The sequence below is a fragment of the Panulirus ornatus genome, chromosome 42 (assembly GCF_036320965.1).
Source record: "Panulirus ornatus isolate Po-2019 chromosome 42, ASM3632096v1, whole genome shotgun sequence".
Taxonomy (NCBI): domain Eukaryota; kingdom Metazoa; phylum Arthropoda; class Malacostraca; order Decapoda; family Palinuridae; genus Panulirus; species Panulirus ornatus.
The window spans coordinates 11792599-11815770 of NC_092265.1; the positions used below are offsets into that span (position 1 = coordinate 11792599).

At 38.0% G+C, this 23172-nt stretch overlaps 1 protein-coding gene across 1 annotated transcript in view; it reads right to left on the bottom strand.

Annotated features, from left to right (window-relative positions):
- Window positions 1-17470, bottom strand: part of LOC139761902 (uncharacterized) — a 31099-nt gene extending 13629 nt beyond the window's left edge. Inside the window, 7 exon segments of the mRNA XM_071686516.1 lie at window positions 1249-1670; window positions 7084-7157; window positions 7160-7226; window positions 10856-10978; window positions 11514-11602; window positions 13675-14520; window positions 17406-17470. Coding sequence (XP_071542617.1) covers window positions 1249-1670; window positions 7084-7157; window positions 7160-7226; window positions 10856-10978; window positions 11514-11602; window positions 13675-14503 — 1604 coding nt within the window. The 5' untranslated portion in view covers window positions 14504-14520; window positions 17406-17470.
- Between the last annotated feature and the right edge of the window lie 5702 nt (window positions 17471-23172).

The window sequence follows — 23172 nt, forward strand, 5'->3', positions numbered from 1 at the left end:
GAATTTAAGTAAGGAAGACAATATAGCTGAGTTAGAGCCATTTAAACCAAATACAGGATGGCTAGATAAGTTCATTCAACATCAGAAGCTACATAATGTGAAGGAAACAGGAGAATATGCCTGTGCTATATGCAATTTCTCTTTGTGAGGTTCTTGCATACAATAACCCCTGCATAAAATGAGGAAGGAGCTTTTTCTAAATAGCCTAATATATCTAAAAAAAAAACAAAAAAACTTTAACTGGAGTAACTGTTATCCGAAACAGCCTATTTCCCCAAGCATTTTGGATACCAGAGGTTTTACTGAATATGTACATATGTCACAGAGGTCATGAGTCCAGGCAATGGAAATGAGCTACTTTAATAAAGTATGTGGTAAGACTAGATGATATGAAGAAAGGAATTAAATGAAGGGGGTGAATGACAGATTTGATAAGGTAAGAAATCCAAAGGGAATATATTGTGTAGTGGTGTAGGTGAAACATAATGCTTTCAGGTGGTTTGGGCTACTAGAAAGAATGCATGACAAGGAGTTCATAAAGACATAAGAAGAGTGTATGATAGTATGGTTATAGAGATGGACCAACTATGACATGAGGAAACAGAGTGGAGGAGTACTGGAGAGAAATGGTAGAAGAACGCATGGAGTGACGTATGTGAGGGAGGCATAATTGGACAAAGTGGAGATTGTTGCCTTGACCAATCCCTTGATAGGAGTTTCCATACTGTATGGGAGTCGGAAATATAGATAGGTAGATAGATAAAACATTTATACAATGTGACCATTAAATTCAAATTTCTTCTGCAACTACCAAAAAAATTTTTTTTTTAGGTTTTGTCACATTTCAAAAACCTACATTTCTCTCCTCTGTGGTTTGTCAAAATAGCCTGAAAACAGTAGGCAAAGAGACAGTACTAAGGAAAGGAGATTGTTGGTCCACTGTTCTGCAGGTAATTAGGCACTGATAAACCTAGCATGAATGTAGCAAACATAACATTTCATTAGGATTAATCCTTCTGCTTAAACTATCCATTCCATCTGATTATCCACACAGACTGCTTCATATGTTCATCAGGCAAATCAATAGAATTATGAGAGTATTGTTCCAAAACTGCTAATAAAACTTTAACATATGAAAGTAAAGAAAAATACATTAACCAAGCATTAAGCTTGTGCAGTCTTACCATTAAAGTAAATAAAAGTCCAAGTGACAAAGACATGAAAAAATTATTATCCAAATACCCTTACCTACGAGGGTTTCCTGACTGTGTTGGCAAAGCCCATACACTGCCTGCTTTTCGGACAGCATCAGAGTTCCTTCTTACTGGTCCAAAGGTGTGAGAGGTAGAGCTTGAAACTAAGTTCTGAGATGTAGTTTTTGGGTTTGCCAACCTGTATGGAGGATCTTCATCTCCATCATCATCTGGAGGTGCATTTGATGACACAGTTGTCGGAGTTATGTTAGAGTGAGACACAGTAGGACTTGTCATGGAGTGCAGGGAAGTAGTGGGACTTGCAGTAAGACTTGTACCTGTGCTGTGACTGGTGAACATATTTGCAGCAGAAGTGCATGTTTGACCAGTTGTCATGTTTAATGTAGAATTGACAGTATGTAGAAAGTCAACTAGCTGCCGTGTTGCAGCTTCATATGTGTGACGACTACGTTCAGCCTGGAAAAAAAGGAAAAAATCTCATGAGGTCTTGTTTTCGAAAATCACAAGAAATCTAAAATTCTGAGATCCAAAACTCACGTTTGAAAATGTGAGCAACAACTGAAGTGCCAGAAACAGGAGTGGTGGGAGTATGTGATAGAGTGTAAGAAAGTAAGCTCTAGATTGATATGGGTAAAACTGAAAGTGGATGGAGAGATATGGGTGATTATTGGTGCATATGCACCTGGGCATGAGAAGAAAGATCATGTGAGGCAAGTGTTTTGGGAGCACCTGAGTGAGTGTGTTTGTAGTTTTGATGCACGAGATCGGGTTATAGTGATGGGTGATTTGAATGCAAAGGTGAGTAATGTGGCAGTTGAGGGAATAATTGGTGTACATGGGGTGTTCAGTGTTGTAAATAGAAATGGAAGAGCTTGTAGATCTATGTGCTGAAAAAGGAATGGTGATTGAGAATACCTGTTTAAAAAGAGAGATATACATAAGTATGCATATGCAAGAAGGAGAGATGGCCAGAGAGCGTTATTGGATTACATGTTAATAGATAGGTGCACAAAGGAGAGACTTTTGGATGTTAATGTGCTGAGAGGTGCAACTGGAGGGATGTCTGATCATTATCTTGTGGAGGCGAAGGTGAAGATTTGTAAAGGTTTTCAGAAAAGAAGGGAGAATGTTGGGGTGAAGAAAGTGGTGAGAGTAAGTGAGCTTGGGAAGGAGACTTGTGTGAGGAAGTACCAGGAGAGACTGAGTATAGAATGGAAAAAGGTGAGAACAAAGGACGTAAGGGGAGTGGGGGAGGAATGGGATGTATTTAGGGAAGCAGTGATGGCTTGCGCAAGGGATGCTTGTGGCATGAGAAGCGTGGGAGGTGGGCAGATTAGAAAGGGTAGTGAGTGATGGGATGAAGAAGTAAGATTATTAGTGAAAGAGAAGAGAGAGGCATTTGGACGATTTTTGCAGGGAAACAATGCAAATGAGTGGGAGATGTATAAAAGAAAGAGGCAGGAGGTCAACAGAAAGGTGCAAGAGGCGAAAAAGAGGGCAAATGAGAGTTGGGGTGAGAGAGTATCATTAAATTTTTGGGAGAATAAAAAGAAGTTTTGGAAGGAAGTAAATAAAGTGCGTAAAACAAGGGAACAAATGGGAACTTCAGTGAAGGGGACTAATGGGAAGATGATAACAAGTAGTGGTGATGTGAGAAGGAGATGGAGTGAGTTTTTTGAAGGTTTGTTGAATGTATTTGATGAAAGAGTGGCAGATATAGGGTGTTTTGGTCAAGGTGGTGCACAAAGTGAGAGGGTTAGGGAAAATGATTTGGTAAACAGAGAAGAGGCAGTAAAAGCTTTCCGGAAGATGAAAGCTGGCAAGGCAGCGGGTTTGGATGGTATTGCAGTGGAATTTATTAAAAAAGGGGGTGATTGTATTGCTGCTGGTTGGTGAGATTATTTAATGTATATATGACTCATGGTGAGGTGCATGAGGATTGGCGGAATGCTTGCATAGTGCCATTGTACAAAGGCAAAGGGGATAAGAGTGAGTGCTCAAATTACAGAGGTATAAGTTTGTTGAGTGTTCCTGGGAAATTATATAGGAGGGTATTGATTGAGAGGGTGAAGGCATGTACAGAGCATCAGATTGGGGAAGAGCAGTGTGGTTTCAGAAGTGGTAGATGATGTGTGGATCAGGTGTTTGCTTTGAAGAATGTATGTGAGAAATACTTAGAAAAGCAAATGGATTTGTACGTAGCATTTATGGATCTGGAGAAGGCATATGATAGTGTTGATAGAGATGCTCTGTGGAACGTATTAAGAATATATGGTGTGGGAGGCAAGTTGTTGGAGGCAGTGAAAAGTTTTTATCGAGGACGTAGGGCATGTGTGTATGTAGGAAGAGAGGAAAGTAATTGGTTCTCGGTGAATGTTATTTTGTGGCAGGGGTGTGTGATGTCTCCATGGTTGTTTAATCTGTTTATGGATGGGGTTGTTAGGGAGGTGAATGCAAGAGTTTCGGAAAGAGAAGCAAGTATGCAGTCTGTTGTGGATGAGAGAGCTTGGGAAGTGAGTCAGTTGTTGTTCGCTGATGATACAGCGCTGGTGGCTGATTCGTGTGAGAAACTGCAGAAACTGGTGACTGAGTTTGGTAAAGTGTGTGAAAGAAGAAACCTGAGAGTAAATGTGAATAAGAGCAAGGTTATTAGGTACAGTAGGGTTGAGGGACAAGTCAGTTGGGAGGTAAAATTGAGTGGAGAAAAACTGGAGGAAGTGAAGTGTTTTGGATATCTGGGAGAGGATTTGGCAGCGGATGGAATCATGGAAGCAGAAGTGAATCATAGGGTGGGGGAGGGGGCGAAAGTTCTAGGAGTGTTGAAGAATGTGTGGAAGTCGAGAACATTATTTCGGAAAGCAAAAATGGGTATGTTTGAAGGAATAGTGGTTCCAACAATGTTATATGGTTGCGAGGCGTGGGCTATAGATAGAGTTGTGCGGAGGAGGGTGGATGTGTTGGAAATGAGATGTTTGAGAACAATATGTGGTGTGAGGTGGTTTAATCAAGTAATGAAAGGATAAGAGAGATGTGTGGTAATAAAAAGAGTGTGGTTGAGAGAGCAGAAGAGGGTGTTTTGAAATGGTTTGGTCACATGGAGAGAATGAGTGAGGAAAGATTGACCAAGAGGATATATGTGTCAGAGGTGGAGGGAACGAGAAGTGGGAGACCAAATTGGAGGTGGAAAGATGGAGTGAAAAAGATTTTGAGTGATCGGGGCCTGAACATGCAGGAGGGTGAAAGGCATGCAAGGAATAAGAGTGAATTGGAACGATGTGGTATACCGGGGTCAACGTGCCGTCAATGGATTAAGCCAGGGCAAGTGAAGCGTCTGGGGTAAACCATGGAAAGTTTTGTGGGGCCTGGATGTGGAAAGGGAGCTGTGGTTTTGGTGCATTATACATGACAGCTGGAGACTGAGTGTGAACGAATGTGGCCTTTGTTGTCTCTTCCTAGCGCTACCTCATGCACATGCAGGGGGAGAGGGCTGTCATTTCATGTGTGGCGGGGTGGCGACGGGAATGAATAAGAGCAGACAGTATGAATTATGTACATGTGTATATATGTATATGTCTGAGCATGTATATATATGTATACGTTGAGATGTATAGGTATGTATACGTGCGTGTGTGGACGTGTATGTTTATACGTGTGTATGTGGGTGGGTTGGGCCATTCTTTCGTCTGTTTCCTTGCGCTACCTTGCTAACGCAGGACACAGCGACAAAGCATAATAAATAAAACGAAAAATTGTAGGTTCTGAAGCATGAACAACCATTTCTCTAATGCAATCAGAGACCTATGAGCATTGGAGAGAACTCTTCCTTGTTGAGGAGCAAAACACCCGTCTATCCATCATATTTGTGTGTAATCATGAGGTACAAGTTCTTTTCAACATTATAATCTTCAAGCTCATTTGATACTATTTCATTAAGAACTGGCAAACATACAGAAACCTGCCTATGTCTAAGAAATCATGGTACAATGGTGATGCGATGCCAATCAAGTCTGTGTTTTGATCCTTCTATTTTCTGGATGCAAAAGTGTTTATTTAGAAAGGTTAGTACAGAAGGATGGGATGGTAAAATAAGTGGATATTTACAAAGTTTTGATGGTGCTAGAGAAATGGCTTTTCATACTTCAAAACCCAATTTTCTCACCTAGGACAAAGCCCTGAGAGATCTGATAGTGCCACCAGAATGACATCATCTGCGAAAGCAATACATTTATCTTTCATGCCCCTAGTCTCCAGCATACCAAAGGGTCAATACTTGCACCAAGACCCTTGTATCTACCTCCCACAACAACCTGTCCACAAACAGGCTAAACAGCCATGATGGCACCACACGCCCTGAAAACACACCCACCCTCACCAAGGGCTACTCACTTTCCTCCCTTTCTATTCACATACATGTCTTACTTTCCTGGTCCACACACACACACACACACTATCTCTCTTAAAACAACACTGTTCCTTTACATCCATCTGCTTGGTGCATGCCACTTTTCTCATTCATTCGCCACTCTTCCATACACCATTCCAGGTATACTCAACAGAATTATAGCTAACAAATTGAAATACTAATTCTTAATCCCTCTTGAACTTATAAAAAATTTTCTGTACATGTACTCTGCCTGTCCTCAGGTACCTCAAGATGGGAAATATGTAGAGCAACTAACCTAACGATGGGTAATATGTAGAGCAAATAACCTAATCAACCAAGCAACAATGATGTTCCATTTCTTCATAAACTGCAATCCAATCCACTCCCAATGCTTTCACATATTTCATTTTGTGCAAATCCTATTCACCATGACTCTCACCACACAACCCATCTTTCCAAACACTACGCATCCATTTCCACATTCAACACATTCAACGGAGCTTCAAAATACCTACTTCATCTCCTTTTCACATCATCTTTGTTTGTTGTGACCCATCCATCTGTTCTCCTTAATGTCACAATACTCCTACACTCAAGAAAGTCCAAAGGCTGGTGTGTGAATTTGAGTGTAAAAAAAAGAAAGGAAAAAGTTAATGTGAAGTTAAGTAATAAAATGAGGTGCAGTAGGGGAATGAGACAGGATGACTTGAGTGTGAATCTAAATGAGGAGGACTTGGAGGAAGCGGAGTATTGAAGGTATGTAATCGGAATGAGAGGGCCAACCACTGCATACTGAAATGGTCTGAGCACATGCAGAGAATGAGCAAAGAGACACTGGCATAAGATCATTGTCTCTGAAGTGGTGGGAAAAAGGGAGAAGGAAAGGCTAAAGAGGAAATAGAAAAAATAGAGTAAAGCAAAGGGTACTCAGGCTTGATCATATGGATGTATCACAATACTAGCATAATCTACCTTCCACCAAGCCAAACTCAAATGTGAAAATGATCTTGTTTTACTACAGAACCTGTTATAAGATGAAGCTCAAAGTAACTGAGACTTACCTGGCTCCACCATGCATACGTTGACACTACATCCATGAATGCAAGAGATAAAATGAAAACAATAAGTGTCTACCACAAAAGATACTTTGTGTTAAAATACGTATGTATTAGTGTAAGTTCATGAAAAATACAGTTTATAATAAATTCTGATCTTATAAAATACACTCTAAATCTAACTGACTATTCTGGTTCTAAATTTTACAATCAAGTACTAAAATCATAAACCAACAAAGTTTTAGATGGAACATTCAGTTAAATATGTTGCAAATAAAATAAATTAAAATTTCTGCAAGAATGAATATATGATGACCTATTCTTAAGTAAACCTCTGAGTTTCATACACTGTAACCAATACCAAAAAAAAATCCTTACTGAAAAAGAAGTTGAGAAGCTATGTTAATGGAACCAAAAGGTTTCTTCTCACCTTACTAAGCTGTGCAGTGAGCAGCTGAACCTGCTGCTGTAGCTTGGCCTCCTCCGATGGAGCATCACTCCCAAAGGCTGCACTCCTGCATGACCTATGTTGCTCTTCAAACTCCGGTTGTCTACTAGTAAGCGCTGACACTCCTAACCAAAAGTTACTTCATATATTCATGAGGATAACAAACAAGAGAAATACTTTTCTGTAAATCAACTACAAAGAAATTAATTAAATATCAAAATGAAAACTTAATCAAATTCAAATATCAATTCTGTGAAAATAAACGTAACAAACATACAGAAAATCAGTTCTGAAGCACAAATTATGTACAATCTACCAAAACAAACAGCAGAGAACATCATTACCAGCATATAACTAATATAATTTCCAACTGTTCCACTATTACATCTCTGAGATGTAATGCACCTTCTATAAGAAAAAACAATAATCCTTTCACTGTAAAATTAGATTTCAGGTGGGTGCTTCAATATAACTAATTACCTGCTAAAGAAATCTTATCAGCTGTTTCTTTTTATTTTACTTACTTTCATTGACCTTGAAGTTTACAAGTATTAACATTATAAAACCCCATGACCCCTTTCATGGGGCTCCTGCAGCTTCAAAGTTGTATTTCAATCAATAAAAAAGTTCCTTTGCAGAGACTGTATCCCTGTTTGTCCATTGATAATGATACAACCACACCAACAGTGACTTTTTACTTGTGGAGTTACCCTAAGCATGTAGAATCTGGTAATGTCAATTTACAGACAAAAAAAATTCTTTGAATTCACATGAAAGCATGAAGATTTCACAAACTACAACTCATCAATAATCAGTTCCCAATACAGTTCATTGGAACTGATGAGAACAAATAAATGCAGAGTAACAAGACTACAGTAGCCTGGAAAAACAAAAAATGCAATACTGCATATGCATAAAATTATACAAATTTTTTTTCCACATTTCCTTAAATATAGACATTAATCTCACAGTAAAAGATTAAGCATTTTGAAATGCATGGGAAAGGTGAGTGGTAAATCAAAATGCTGCAAACAAGTGAAATATTCACTTGATCCACGTGATTTTTAATCAGGAGTCAGTCAACAATCATGGTAACAACATTAATGATCCTGATGTATTCTTACATTTATTCTAAGAATTTCCACCTGTCACCATTTACTCTTATACACAGGCACTACTCCCACTTTCAAAGCTCTTAATAGCATTCAAAAGATTTCCACGTAAACTGCTATGCTCAAAATTGATGAAAGAGCTTTCTAATTACCATTGCTATGTATATGGATGGGGTTGTTAGGGAGGTGAATGCAAGAGTTTTGGAAAGAGGGGCAAGTATGAAGTCTGTTGGGGATGAGAGAGCTTGGGAAGTGAGTCAGTTGTTGTTCGCTGATGATACAGCGCTGGTGGCTGATTCATGTGAGAAACTGCAAAAGCTGGTGACTGAGTTTGGTAAAGTGTGTGAAAGAAGAAAGTTAAGAGTAAATGTGAATAAGAGCAAGGTTATTAGGTACAGTAGGATTGAGGGTCAAGTCAATTGGGAGGTAAGTTTGAATGGAGCAAAACTGAAGGAAGTAAAGTGTTTTAGATATCTGGGAGTGGATCTGGCAGCGGATGGAACCATGGAAGCAGAAGTGGATCATAGGGTGGGGGAGGGGGCGAAAATTCTGGGAGCCTTGAAGAATGTGTGGAAGTCGAGAACATTATCTTGGAAAGCAAAAATGGGTATGTTTGAAGGAATAGTGGTTCCAACAATGTTGTATGGTTGCGAGGCGTGGGCTATGGATAGAGTTGTGCGCAGGAGGATGGATGTGCTGGAAATGAGATGTTTGAGGACAATGTGTGGTGTGAGGTGGTTTGATCGAGTAAGTAACGTAAGGGTAAGAGAGATGTGTGGAAATAAAAAGAGCGTGGTTGAGAGAGCAGAAGAGGGTGTTTTGAAATGGTTTGGGCACATGGAGAGAATGAGTGAGGAAAGATTGACCAAGAGGATATATGTTTCGGAGGTGGAGGGAACGAGGAGAAGTGGGAGACCAAATTGGAGGTGGAAAGATGGAGTGAAAAAGATTTTGTGTGATCGAGGCCTGAACATGCAGGAGGGTGAAAGGAGGGCAAGGAATAGAGTGAATTGGATCGATGTGGTATACCAGGGTTGACGTGCTGTCAGTGGATTGAATCAGGGCATGTGAAGCGTCTGGGGTAAACCATGGAAAGCTCTGTAGGTATGTATATTTGCGTGTGTGGACGTATGTATATACATGTGTATGGGGGTGGGTTGGGCCATTTCTTTCGTCTGTTTCCTTGCGCTACCTCGCAAACGCGGGAGACAGCAGAAAAAAAAAAAAGTCTCTTGTACATATATGTGTCAGAGGTGGAGTGGGACACCAAATTGGAGTTGGACGGATGGAGTGAAAAAGATTTTGAGTGATCGGGGCCTGAACATGCAGGAGGGTGAAAGGGGTTGACATGCTGTCAATGGATTGAACCAGGGCATGTGAAACGTCTGGGGTAAACCAAGGAGAGTTTTGTGAGGCCTGGATGTGGAAAGGGAGCTGTGGTTTCGGTGCATTATACATGACAGCTAGAGACTGAGTGTGAATGAATGTGGCCTTTGTTGTCTTTTTCTAGTGCTGCTTCATGCATATGCAGGGGGAGGGGGATGTCATTTCATGCGTAGCAGGGTGGCGACGGGAATAAAGGCAGACAGTGTGAATTGTGTGCATGTGTATATATGTATGCGTTTGTGTGTGTATATATATGTGTACATTGAGATGTATGGGTATATATGTAAAACATGTTTACCAAATGGCGTCCTAGCTTCGTCTCTTCGATGTATATCAACTGACTTATATTTCTCTCTTGTGTCTCCCGTGATGATGTGATTATTACATAAAAGTGCACTTGGGAACTTATCGTGTTTAATTTTCCCTGTGGACTCATAGGAACATATATACATATGTACATACTCATACATGCTTGCCTTCATCCATTCTTGTTGCTAACCCGCCAGACAGGAAATAGCATCCCCCCTCTTCAGCAAGGTAGGACCAGGAAAAGATAAGAAAGGCCACATTCATTCACACCCAGTCTCAAGCTGTCATGTTTTTATACCTTTTTCCACTGTTTGTGCAGAAAAGAAAAAGAGTTGCAGCATAATGTATACTCTACTCTTCATAACCCTGCCTCGCTCTTCATCTACAAGGATTCATTGACATTTCTAGAACAATCACGCACAACTCTACCATACATCTTGTCAATAACTGTAGCACTGTACATAAATAAAGTCTACTGCATTAACAAATAAATTTTGAAATCATCTTCAATCATTCACCAAAAACAAAAACCAACCAAACATTTCCTGTGTTCACCTGCTGCACTAGCAGTCTTCTCTATAAGCGACATGTGATCTCTTGGGAAAGAGGGTCCACTAACATCAAGGTCAGTTACCAATTCAGGGGTTATCCCAGCTAAGGAAAGTGGTCTAAATGGAGATTCAACTTAGATGAAACTAATGGGCTTTCTCTGGCCAATTAATTGAGCAGAAGGTAACCAGTCTGACTTTCACACAAATGGGAGTTTCTGATGATCAGTTTTGACATGAGAAACGAAGGTATTTGCACCTCATTATAATTGACACAAAAGTGAAATGTAGGATGACATATATTTAACTCACATAAGCTCCTGCTTACTGAAAAAAAATTTGTGAAGTGTAAATGACATCATATTCAACAACATAATACCAGAACCTAAAACTGCTGACCATTCTGATGCGTAGTAAGTCCTCCTCCAGGCGCTGTATGGTGGCATCCCGATCTGCTAAGACCTCACACAGCTGCTCTACACGACCCTCAAGCTGCTCTCTTTCCATGACCATACTCTCAACCTTCAAAAGTTTTTGAACTTACTTCCCATTCAGCTCACATAAGATCCCAATTGGAATTGTTTATTCCTATTTTATTACAGTACATTAATTTACCTTCTTTGCAATGAAGTAAATCTATGAACTTAAACTGCTAATGCATATATAGATGAGATGAAAAAAAAAGTTCTTATCTGAAGTTAATATTGAACAGAAAAGACATCTAAGCCAGCGACATGTAATAGAATGTTTTTCAAAGCAAAGTAGTATACACTGCAGACAGATTAAGGATGCTACGTTAAATTTCCTTACTATAATCCCATCCATCATAATATATGTGGGTCACATACAACCATATCTAAGAAGACACAAGATGAATACTGAAGAAAACCTAATTTCAATTACCATAATGTGAGCACATGCGTTTGTTGAAGAAGTATAAATTTGAACCATCCAAGAGATATAAATAAATGTTTACAGGGTATGGTTGTTTTATTAGGAATGAGGAATGCAATACATTATACTACAAAGACATGCAAAGTGACTCCAGTTCACTTACCTGTGCATCCCTGTCAGAACTTTTTGCAGTTGTATGACCATTCTGAAGCAAAATGTCCTGATTTTGCTTCTTCCATTTTGCCTGTAGGTCTGAAAAATAATGAATAACTACTGTAATTGAACATGCTGGAAATACACACAATGACATAAGCCATTCATAAATGCTTTTCTAAACAATGCAGTTAAAATCCGTTTATCAAAATGTGATGCATGTTTTTGTTCTGAAATTGCAAAAATTAGGTGCAACTTTCATGCAGGATAAGCTAATAACTTCCACTTTGTGAAATAAAAAGTAAAAAATTAAGAAAAAATTGAAATTATACAAAAAATAATATAAAAACTAATAAAGACTGTGTTTATATCAGTACCTATCTAACAGATAACATAAAAATTACTACTCCTATGAGAGCATACATCATAAACATGTTTCAGAAGTATGACAGTAAAGAACATTCATGAGATGGGGGGTCCCATGAGAACAAATTGCCATCCCCACAGACTACAATAGGTACCATAATTACCTAGCTCTTGTTTATGGCAAGGGTAGTATTCCCAAAATATATTGCAATAATCAAAATTCTGGTATATGAAGCATTATTTCCTACAGAAACCCATACATCAAAGGAGGTCCTGGCCAAGAATAGCTGGAGTACCCTGCATGGTTTTTCAGACATAAGCGCAAAAACGCAGTGCCAGTAGTGGCTTATAATACTGGAAGTACAATACACCATTGTGCTATAAATGGATGCCAAATATTCAATATTTTCAATAAGCACTACTTATAAAATGTAAACAAAAACAATATAAAGCATGTAAAGTTTGTAGTCAATAAGTGATGGTGACTCTTTTTTCCGGAGGCTGAACATCTAAGGAGACTGTAGGTGGGTCACTGAAGTGAAGCTGCAGAATTTGCTGCCTCTTCACTTAACAATATCTGAACACAGCCATCACTTACTTTACCACTCTCTTCACTTTTAATGAGTGAATGCGCAGCAGAAGAGACAATTCCAAGTGTGTGCCCAATTTGTGTTGTTCCATCATGCAACTCATGTTTCTTATGTATATCAAATTCCACCTCCGAATTCACTGTTGTGCATTTATTCCTTATACATGGAGAGCTTGGCAGGTCTTTTTGCTTTCTTTTTGCATGGTTTGGATCATTTGTAAGGAACAATGAAAATCACCTGAGTTCACAAGCACAGATTTTGCAGATAAGGTGAGAGCAAACACACAGGATGCTCCCACTCTCCAAGTGCAAAGGAATACACATTCAGTTGAGTTAAAATGCTTCAATGTGCATCCTGAAGGGTTCTTCCTGATAGCTGCATAGCATGAAATAGTTTCATCTTCCTTATTTTTTTTTTGTCAGCAGAGACTGTGCAGGCAACTGAGGCCCTAATCTATGTCATTTCATTAACGCCATAGGAGAGACTGTGCAAGCAACTGAGGCCCTAATCTACGTTGTTTTATTAACACCATATGTATATATACCATAGCCTGAGACATGTACCCATTCTATCAAACAAGCCCTAAGGGTGGATGAACAGCCGTGTGGACAGTGGACTAAATGCTAATACCAGGATTAAAACCTATTGTTAAACCCTGGGCAGCGTGTGAATGCATCATGCAGGAAGGCCAACTGGTACACTAAGGAAGTTTGCATATGTGGTTTTAATTTTTCCTTGTACTGTCATTGTGATACAGCAAAGACTGAACACTTCTGAATACTTTTGCAATACAAACTATTTTTTTTTTCTTTTTTTTTTAACTATTCGCCATTTCCCGCGGTAGTGAGGTAGCGTTAGGAACAGAGGACTGGGCCTTTTTTGGAATATCCTCACCTGGCCCCCTCTGTTCCTTCTTTTGGAAAATTTAAAAAAAAAGAGAGGGGAGGATTTCCAGCCCCCCGCTCCCTCCCCTTTTAGTCGCCTTCTACGACACGCAGGGAAAACGTGGGAAGTATTCTTAATCCCTTATCCCCAGGGATATATATATTGTGATAAATCAAAACTGCAATAAATGAAACTGACAAACAAGAGCTAGGTGTATAAGTCTAAACTACTAATCATTAAATTTTGTGTTCCTATTTTCTAAATTGGGCTTTGGGTAGATACCCAGGAACTTGAACTTATGAGCAAAATATAGCAAGAAAAATCACTTACCAGAGACTTTGATAAGCTTCCTGCCATCACTAGTGGTAACTGAACCTAAGGTATGCCAATCCTGAAGAGAAAAGCTGCCACCATTCTCAGCACAGAAACTGCAGATACGTTCGTATGGAACATACATATCCCCATCCACTAATAGCTGCTCAAATATGTTTGTAGAGGAAGCCTTCCTGCCTGATTTTATCACTCCAGCTTGATGGTCTTCTGGTTCTGAAGCAACATCAAGTATAGGGGGGAGTGATAATGGCTCAAAGCTTTGAGATAAGGCAGACTTATTGGTACTTGCATTCAAACTGAAAAATCTGTCTTGGTTGAAAGTAGAAACATTCATCTGACTTGAATTCAAACTAAGGAATTCTTCATTCTTAAAATAAAATTGCCCTTTTGGTGCAGAAACAATGACTGGTAAACTTGCACGTCTGTATGAATCAGCTAAGGATTTGGCATAAGAGCTTTTAAAATTTCGTGATGGTGAGGAAGTTCGAGAAGCATCTTTCAAGAAAGATACCTCTGATGCCACTTCAAAGTCCTCTTCTTCCTTTCCCTCTATAGCCATTAGCATGTCTTCACCATTTTTAGCTTCCTCCTTAAGCTGTTCAGACTTCCATGTCTTGCTCTCGTGAGATTCATTATTGTCATCTACTGCATCTTCACAGTGAGTGGAACTCTGATTGAATTCACTTTTTCCAGAAGAATTGCAATTTGGCTTAGAAAAGCCACAAGCATCATCCTGAGCAACAGAGATGATCTGTTCCACACAGAGCTCAGTCCCTGCCTGTCCAATGTGGTCATTTATGTCTTGTTGTTGTCCATCTGTGTCCATTCTGCATCATGAGCTCACTGTAATGAAGATACATATATATCAACACAAACATTCTGATAACTATAATGAATAAACACTACATTACAGTATTATGGGATATACCTAGCCAGCTTGTTGATTCAAGAAACTCTATATCTTGACCAACAGTTCCCTTAAAAGGAGCCCCCAAGCAAATCCTTTCTTTGCCAGCCTCATGAGTTTTAGCAACCTTTTCTCACAATTAACATTATGGACAAATTCTGACCACCAGCTGAGACCAGTATCCCTAAAATCCAAATACCATATAACACTACCAACATTCAATAGGGCTGCTACAGAGTCAGTGAAATAAGCCTGTTATTCTTTGGAAGTCAACTAATGAAATTTGTTTCTATACAAACAGGTTATTGCTTTGATGAATGTATCTTGATTATTGCTTTTCTGTGCATGTCTTTATGATTTTTTTTTCCTCTATCTCCATACTGACTAAGCTATTCCATACTTCCCAGTCTCTGAAAAATAGATGTTTTTCAGATGTAAAACAACCTCTCTTTTATGAAATGAAACATCGTGCAAGAAAAATATAATAGCCAAGACAAGAATAATTCAAGCGTTAACTTATACAGGGAGAAATAACAAAAGCGCAACACATCTAGTGCATACATCTCACCAGGCAGCACTTCATTCTTCTTATATTCATACAAACCCCACCTCCTACTGATGCCTCATACAAACACCTTTATCTCAAATGTTGCTATTGCTTTTGAAGATGTGATTATAGTTTCACTGTGAAATTTATGGTGGTCTTTGGTGGCATTTGATGCAATTATATGGTACTCATGGTCTAGGAGCATCCATTGAAAAAATAAATCCAAAAACCTTATAATCCACTTTTTATTAAAAAAAAAAACTCATTTGAAGATTATCTACACATCCTTAACCTTGAAAAATGACAAAGTTATTTTGTTCCGACCTGACAACAATGCTATGGTTTAGACTAAATTGCACTTGTAAAGAAGATTAAGTGCTCCAGTGCACCAAAAATTAGTATGTACCAATGGAACAGTTTTGTATAACCCCAGACAACTTCTAATTTTCATGATTGTATGGCTAAAAGACTCACCTAACTATGGTGATGGGGAAAAGTATCGATCTACCCCTAAAGCAGGGAAAAGTATCAATGTATTCCCAGTGTTTTAGGTTAGGCATTAGAACGTCATTGTCAATACAAATGGGTTAAGCATCTGCATATTTTCACTAGTTTTTCACTCATATGACAACAATTCTTAAAGGAAAATAAGTACATGCATAAATGGAACTAAACTATTAAGAATGATATATCTAAGATAATCATCATTTCATTTAACCATTACGACCCTTGCAGATGATAATCTCAACCAAACGACCAAGTGAATGGATTTTTGTCCAGCAGTATTGTATTTTCTATCTCACTGATTCACTTTGCGTACAGACCTCATCTGCAAAAATATAAATGTTATTGTTCATTATTCAACAGAAGTGACTAAAAAACACTGCTTTTAGGCAATTAAGTAATGCTTTTTCTTCACCTTTTCCATTGTTAACTGATTATTCTAGCAATACAAACAAGAAAAAAGACATAACCTGTGCTTCTCATGAAAGGATCTTAAAAGAGACTATGTATTAATCATTCATTAGTAATCTGACAAGTACTTAAAGCATATGTTTACAGCAATCTGTTCTCCCTAGTTAATATCATGTGAAAATTATTAAAATCTTGATATTCATTTTTTTCATAATTCAGATTTCTTTAAAAAGTATTCTTTTGTGATTCTGTCTGACAAGTATAATCTGAATTATGCTCCTTTACCATTCGTAACCAAGTGTTGTAATTTTGATAGTATAATATCACCAATAATAAACTACAGTGTATATAATGTCCACAGAACTGAATAAAAGTTCTGATTCTGGCTGGTTATCTTGTCAAAGTTCTTACTAGTACCAAAAATTTCAAAAAATGGGGTTCAGGCCTGAACCAAGTTTTGCTACATCCCTATGTGAATCACTAAACAATATCACTAACTTCATTTAGCAATGATAAAATATCTTATCTTCAGTAAACTGGAAGTTACTGGAAGTGGCATGGTCAGGAACATTGTTTTCATCCTCCAAGAATATAATGGCAATGAATGTTTTGAGGAATAGATAAAGTAGTGTTTATCAACAAAAAATAAATGAAATATAGAATTCCACAGAACCAATGAAAACCTCACATTAAACCCTACGAGCAGTCGAGATTTATGTTTTAATCTGCTGATGAAATGTCATAGAAATTTTGTGTCGTGACAACAGTTCTACAAAAATAATCAAATATGTGAGAGACCGGATGGCTGGTGAAGCCACCATCCAACGACAACCTTCCCCCAAGCAGCTGTGCATGCAATCCCCAGCACCTTCCCAAAGTGCCACTCATATATTTCTATCATAAAGTCTGGCTGCTGGGGAGATAATGTATTTTCATTTGTACTGATGGAACACATTATTTAATTTACCATTCTTAATCCCAATTTTTTTTTTTCCAAATTTTTGTATTCCTACTATCACCTCTCCAGCTATTACACGAGAAAATTAAGCTGCGAATCGCACTACATTTGTCTAATTTGACTCCAAGCACAAAATTCTATCATTACATAATGAAACATATGATATTCCCGAGCCATTCAAGCAGTGCCTGCAATCTTCATTACCATAACATCAAGGAATGTCGATAATTGCAACTTTACTTGCAGTCGATAAACTCACATATACGGTGGTACACTGAGAGTAAATAATTACCTCTCGACACTCAAAATCAACGATACTCATCCTTCCAATATGCCATACGATTCTACCAATGTTCGAGAAGGAATACATTTACATACCCAAGGTTTCGAGCAAAACTCACCAAACTGGATCAACTTGTCATTGTTTGGGGAGCTAGTCCGTCTCGGGATAACAACAACAACAAAGACGCTGATTGGCTGCCCCAAGAAGGATGACGCTCGCCAAGCGCACTAATCATAAACTTTTACATTTGATGTAACATTTCTCTGTTCCCATATCCCAAACAATTTACTCTATTTCAGCAAGTTTATGTTTAGAAATACTCATGTCCCAAAAGATGTATGACTACATATGTATCGAAAACCGAAACAAAGGATGCAGAACACATGCAATTATCACATTGGACTTTGGTAAATGCTGCTAAACGATAGATTATCTACAAACAAGTGTTTTAATTGTTATAGAATCTGTAAAACGGGAGAAATATTATGAAAGTCTTGTCTTCACTAACATTAATTATCTGTCTCGCGATCATTTAAGCTATGATGTAACCGGATGTTGAATCAAATGCGAAATCAAATGTCTTCACACCCAAAAGCAAGGCTGGTGTTGTGTACTCGTGAAATTCAGGCTTTATCATATTTCCAAGTAAAACAGGCAGCCCCTTGAATTACATATTTCTTAATACATTTCTCTCTTTTCATGCGCAAACAAGCCTTGTTTTCCGGTCCCACCTTGTTCAGTAACGGGAGCATACACCTGGGAAGTGTGATGCGGCATTCATTTGTTCCCAACCCATGTACATACATACATCCTTCTCACTCTGATTACCTTAGCTCAGAATAGACTTACTGCAACTATAAATTCATGGTATTTTCTGCGGCAAGCAAATCTTGATTTGAGGCTAACTTACATGCTAAACAAGCAAAAATAACTAATTGACTTGAGAAAAAAGCAGTGATTATATTTGAACTCCTGACCGAGATGAACATTATTGCAATGCATTGTCTATCCACTGCATTTTACCAAAATATGAATGCACCAAATTACTCATACATGTGCAATACACATGCATGTTCTACCTCTTATAATGTACAAATATGCAATATATATATATATATATATATATATATATATATATATATATATATATATATATATATATACAACATAAATTCACATGCTGTTCGAGTGCAACATAACTATATAGGTCAATACCAATGAAAACCTTTAATAATCAGGATTATATCCTAGTGCTTTAACGCCGGTAGCGGCGGGATATACCTTAAGTCTTGGAAAGAGCCGAAACCTTCCTGTTTTCTGGGAATATCACCAGAACCACACGAATTGGGAAATACTTCCATGTTCATCTACAGAATACGACAAATGCAGCTCGTCTTGCCGTGGCATGTGCGAACATGGCTTAAAAATGAAACTTACCAGTATTAATGTTCCCCCTTTCCCGGTATGATCCCCCGCTGTACGACTGTGTAATGTATAAGTCTCAGGAAGAAGCCAGCCTTCCCAGGAATAAAGCCACTTCACAGAAGCACAATGCTATCAAGGAGTCGACAAAGGAGGGTAGTAGAATTCGGGTTCTCGCGTTGTCTCGGAATACATACCGTGACGTGTGGCGTCCGGAGGAAGGGGTGTGGGCGTGTGAGTGTGGTATAATTAAAGCAGATATGTCCCCGGGGTCTCTCTCTCAAGTGAAGGGGTTCTATTTTCGGCCACAAAAATAAACGTAGGTATATTATATGCAAGCGACTCTTTGTGAGGCGCTTACTGTCACGCGGAGTAGATGGTGTCATCAAACTTCATACTTTGCATGTAATTTAAAAAAAAAAAAAAAAAGTGCTATCGTACAATTTTTTATGATAGGTTTATCATCATATTTCATACGAGTAAATCATCATCGAAGTAGTCGGTGATTTAAAAAGTGATTTGATGGAAGAAATGACCAAACTGATTGATCAGAATATATATATATATATATATATATATATATATATATATATATATATATATATATATACATATATATATATATATTTCTTTCTTTTTCTTTCAAACTATTCGCCATTTCCCGCATTAGCAAGGTAGCGTTAAGAACAGAGGACTGGGCCTCTGAGGGAATATCCTCACCTGGCCCCCTTCTCTGTTCCTTCTTTTGGAAAATTAAAAAAAAAAAAAAACACGAGGGGAGGATTTCCAGCCCCCCGCTCCCTCCCCTTTTAGTCGCCTTCTACGACACGCAGGGAATACGTGGGAAGTATTCTTTCTCCCCTATCCCCAGGGATAATATATATATATATATATATATATATATATATATATATATATATATATATATATATATATATATATATATATATATCGTTGGGTTTCAGCTTAGGCTGCTTCTGTGGTGTGTTTCAACCCACATGACATGCATAGTTCACAGCCTCGGACCAACTGGTCACACCAGCCAACACACGCCACCCTGGTTTTACATAACATTAGAAAACAAAAACGTTTCGGCGATAATGCAAAACTGGGATACAAAAATCTTTATGTATTCTCCTTGTTACAGCATACAAATGTGATCAAGTTTATGTAACGGAATATCTGGCCGTGGGTTTGTTTCTGGCAAAAGGTGAAAATGTCGAATCCACACTGTTCTAATGAACATCTACATATTAACAAGCAATAAATCAATCAAGAAACAAACCGTACGAAACATTTCGTATGCATTAAAGGCGGAGAGAGAGAGAGAGAGGCGGCTGCTGCCAGCACCAGGGAAGTTCACAGGCAAAGACACATCCACGGGTCGACTGTGCCAGACAGAAATATTAGAACAGGGAGAGAGAAACACTGGTGTCCATGAGCAGGTGGCAGATTGATATAGCATTATTAACAATCGCATTAATCATGGAACCTAAATGTACGCCTTGAACACGAAACTTGAGCAAGACAGGATAACCCTGAATATTATATGTTCTGATCTTCCACTAGGCCATCATACCAATGGATCGTACTGTCGTGTTCAAAGGTCATACTATACAACATAAGGATCACAACGTTGTAAAAGTTGCACTGTATAGTATAAGCTCTTCCATGGACTACGTCTCCGCATCTATAGGGTAGAACTGAACACTTCAGATGCCAGTATAAAAGTATTAACTCTCTTGGTTAAGCGATTGAAGAAGTTATACAGGTCTGCCGTAAGAATAATGTGATTATGCAGATCAAATTAAGCCACGACAGGCTACTGATGCAGTCACTAGAATAACGAACCAATTACAGGCACTGAAAGCATTTGTGGACAGGAAGCAAATGAATTGTTCAGTCAGGGCAAATGAACAGCGTGACCTTAGAGTCAGATCACTTGATAAGGGATTCTCTTAAAAAAAAAATATATATACGAACCTTTCAGAAGCATACATAGTTCAGCCGATTTCAGTAGCCTTCCGCAATCATTTAATGCTTCACATGATCAAGAACTAGTGAAGCTACACTGCCTATAACTTACCCGACACAAATGACACTACTTGATGGTTAGGTAAAGAAACTGATTTGACGAAAAAAGAATCTATTTGGTGGCATGTAAAAAAAATGCACGCCGACACAAAACTGTAGATTGGTTTATAAAACAATTCATAAACCATAGACTTTTTTTCTAATCTTAGTATACCGAGTGTTACTTAATTCATTTGCACACCCTAAATACCATTTGCTTTACATGAAGTGACACACTACGCTAAATCATTCAGAAAAAAAAAGAGAGTAACAATACATCAATGGGATGAAAATGTTCTTTTTTTTTTTTTCATTACATAGCAGTAACTAACGATGGTTTTTGCCTATTACCGTATCCCACCCGAGAGGAGGTAAAGTGGTCATATTCGACAGTAACGCATTTTTACATAGCTAACTAACACAGCCATCGACTGCCACAGAAAAAATTCATACCACCTCCCACCACTCTTTCCCAAAACGACCACAAAGAGTACATGAGCCTTGGAACAAGCATGTCAGCCATAACGAACAAAGGAAATAAATATGTTTTCACCTATCAAACATCTTTTTTTTTTTTCGTCCATTAGTTACAAATAATTAACCTTGCTTGCCTGTGAAGGGGTAAGGGGGGTTATAAGGGAGGCAGCCGATACGACTGTGAAAATGACGAAGTCGGACTCTTAATTTTGAGGAAGATTTAACGGTAACTTTAGGCTCCTAATTTCCATTCTCTGAATAAAAAACATGGAAAAATATGTGGGTTTTAATTAATGTAATTATCATAACTCCCTGACTACTTTAATTAGCAGATAAAGGTCACTAAGACAGAATTTTTTGGGAACTTTGGCGCTTACGAGAAATGTGGAGACTTAAAAGATTCATAAAATAAATTCATTACTTGTTTCTGTAGGTGTGATAATTTAGTAATAAGCTTTGTGCATTACAATACAAAAATAAAATCTTGAATTAGAGGCCAAGCAGAATAGATGCAATCAAAAATAATGCTTAATGGTAGGCCTAATCTGGAATGCTATGGTGTATTTTCATATGAACTCCAAATCCAACAAAATAAGAAGTACTAAGTAAAAGTTAACGTTTGAGCTCTCACCAGAACACATGGTTCGCAACAGAAACAAAAATGAAAGTGAAAACTACAAAATGATTCCATGGACTCACAAGACGCACCATTAATAACCCGGCAAATATACACAGGTTTTACAAAACGAAAACAAATAAGTTGTAAAGTTAAAATTAAGGATGATACAAAACCAAAGTGAGCTTTCATATAAATTAAGGATGATACAAAACCTAAGTGAGCTTTCATATAAATTAAGGATGATCAAAAACCAAAGTGAGCTTTCATATAAATTAAGGATGATACAAAACCAAAGTGAGCTTTCATGTAAATTAAGGATGATACAAAACCAAAGTGAGCTTTCATGTAAATTAAGGATGATACAAAACCAAAGTGAGCTTTCATGTAAATTAAGGATGATACAAAACCAAAGTGAGCTTTCATATAAATTAAGGATGATCAAAAACCAAAGTGAGCTTTCATATAAATTTAGGATGATAAAAAACCAGTGAGCCTTCATATAAATTAAGGATGATACAAAACGAAAGTGAGCTTTCATATAAATTAAGGATGATCAAAAACCAAAGTGAGCTTTCATATAAACTTCCATCTAAATAACGTTATGTAAAAAGGGAATTCATCTCTTACTTTAAATCTTCCTGAGAAGAGCGAGACTTACTCAAACAGGATTTGTGCTGTCTACCCAACATGTAAATATACAGAAGTGGAGTTCCTCTTAATTAAGGTGTCCAGGAAAAGTAACAAGAAACCAGAGAACATGAAGAACAGAAGTGGAGTTCCTCTTAATTAAGGTGTCCATGAAAAGTAACAAGAAACCAGAGAACACGAAGAACAGAAGTGGAGTTCTTCTTAATCAAAGTGTCCAGTAAAAGTAACAAGAAACCAGAGAAAACGAAGAACAGAAGTGGAGTTTCAGGAAAAGTAACAAGAAACCAGAGAACACGAAGAACAGAGGGTGGAGTTCATCTTAATTAAGGTGTCCATGAAAAGTTACAAGAAACCAGAGAACATGAAGAACAGAAGTGGAGTTCCTCTTAATTAAGGTGTCCAGGAAAAGTAACAAGAAACCAGAGAACATGAAGAACAGAAGTGGAGTTTCAGGAAAAGTAACAAGAAACCAGAGAACACGAAGACAATAAGTTGTCAAACTTGCTGTGTTAGAGGATGTTGTGAACAACAACTTTCGGGGAAATTCAGACAGTAATTGGTTATAAAGTGAGTAAGTTGAAGTGAAGTTCCCCGCTAACCATTGCTGCTCATGTTCTCAAAATACAGAGTAAGACTCCTAATTCTT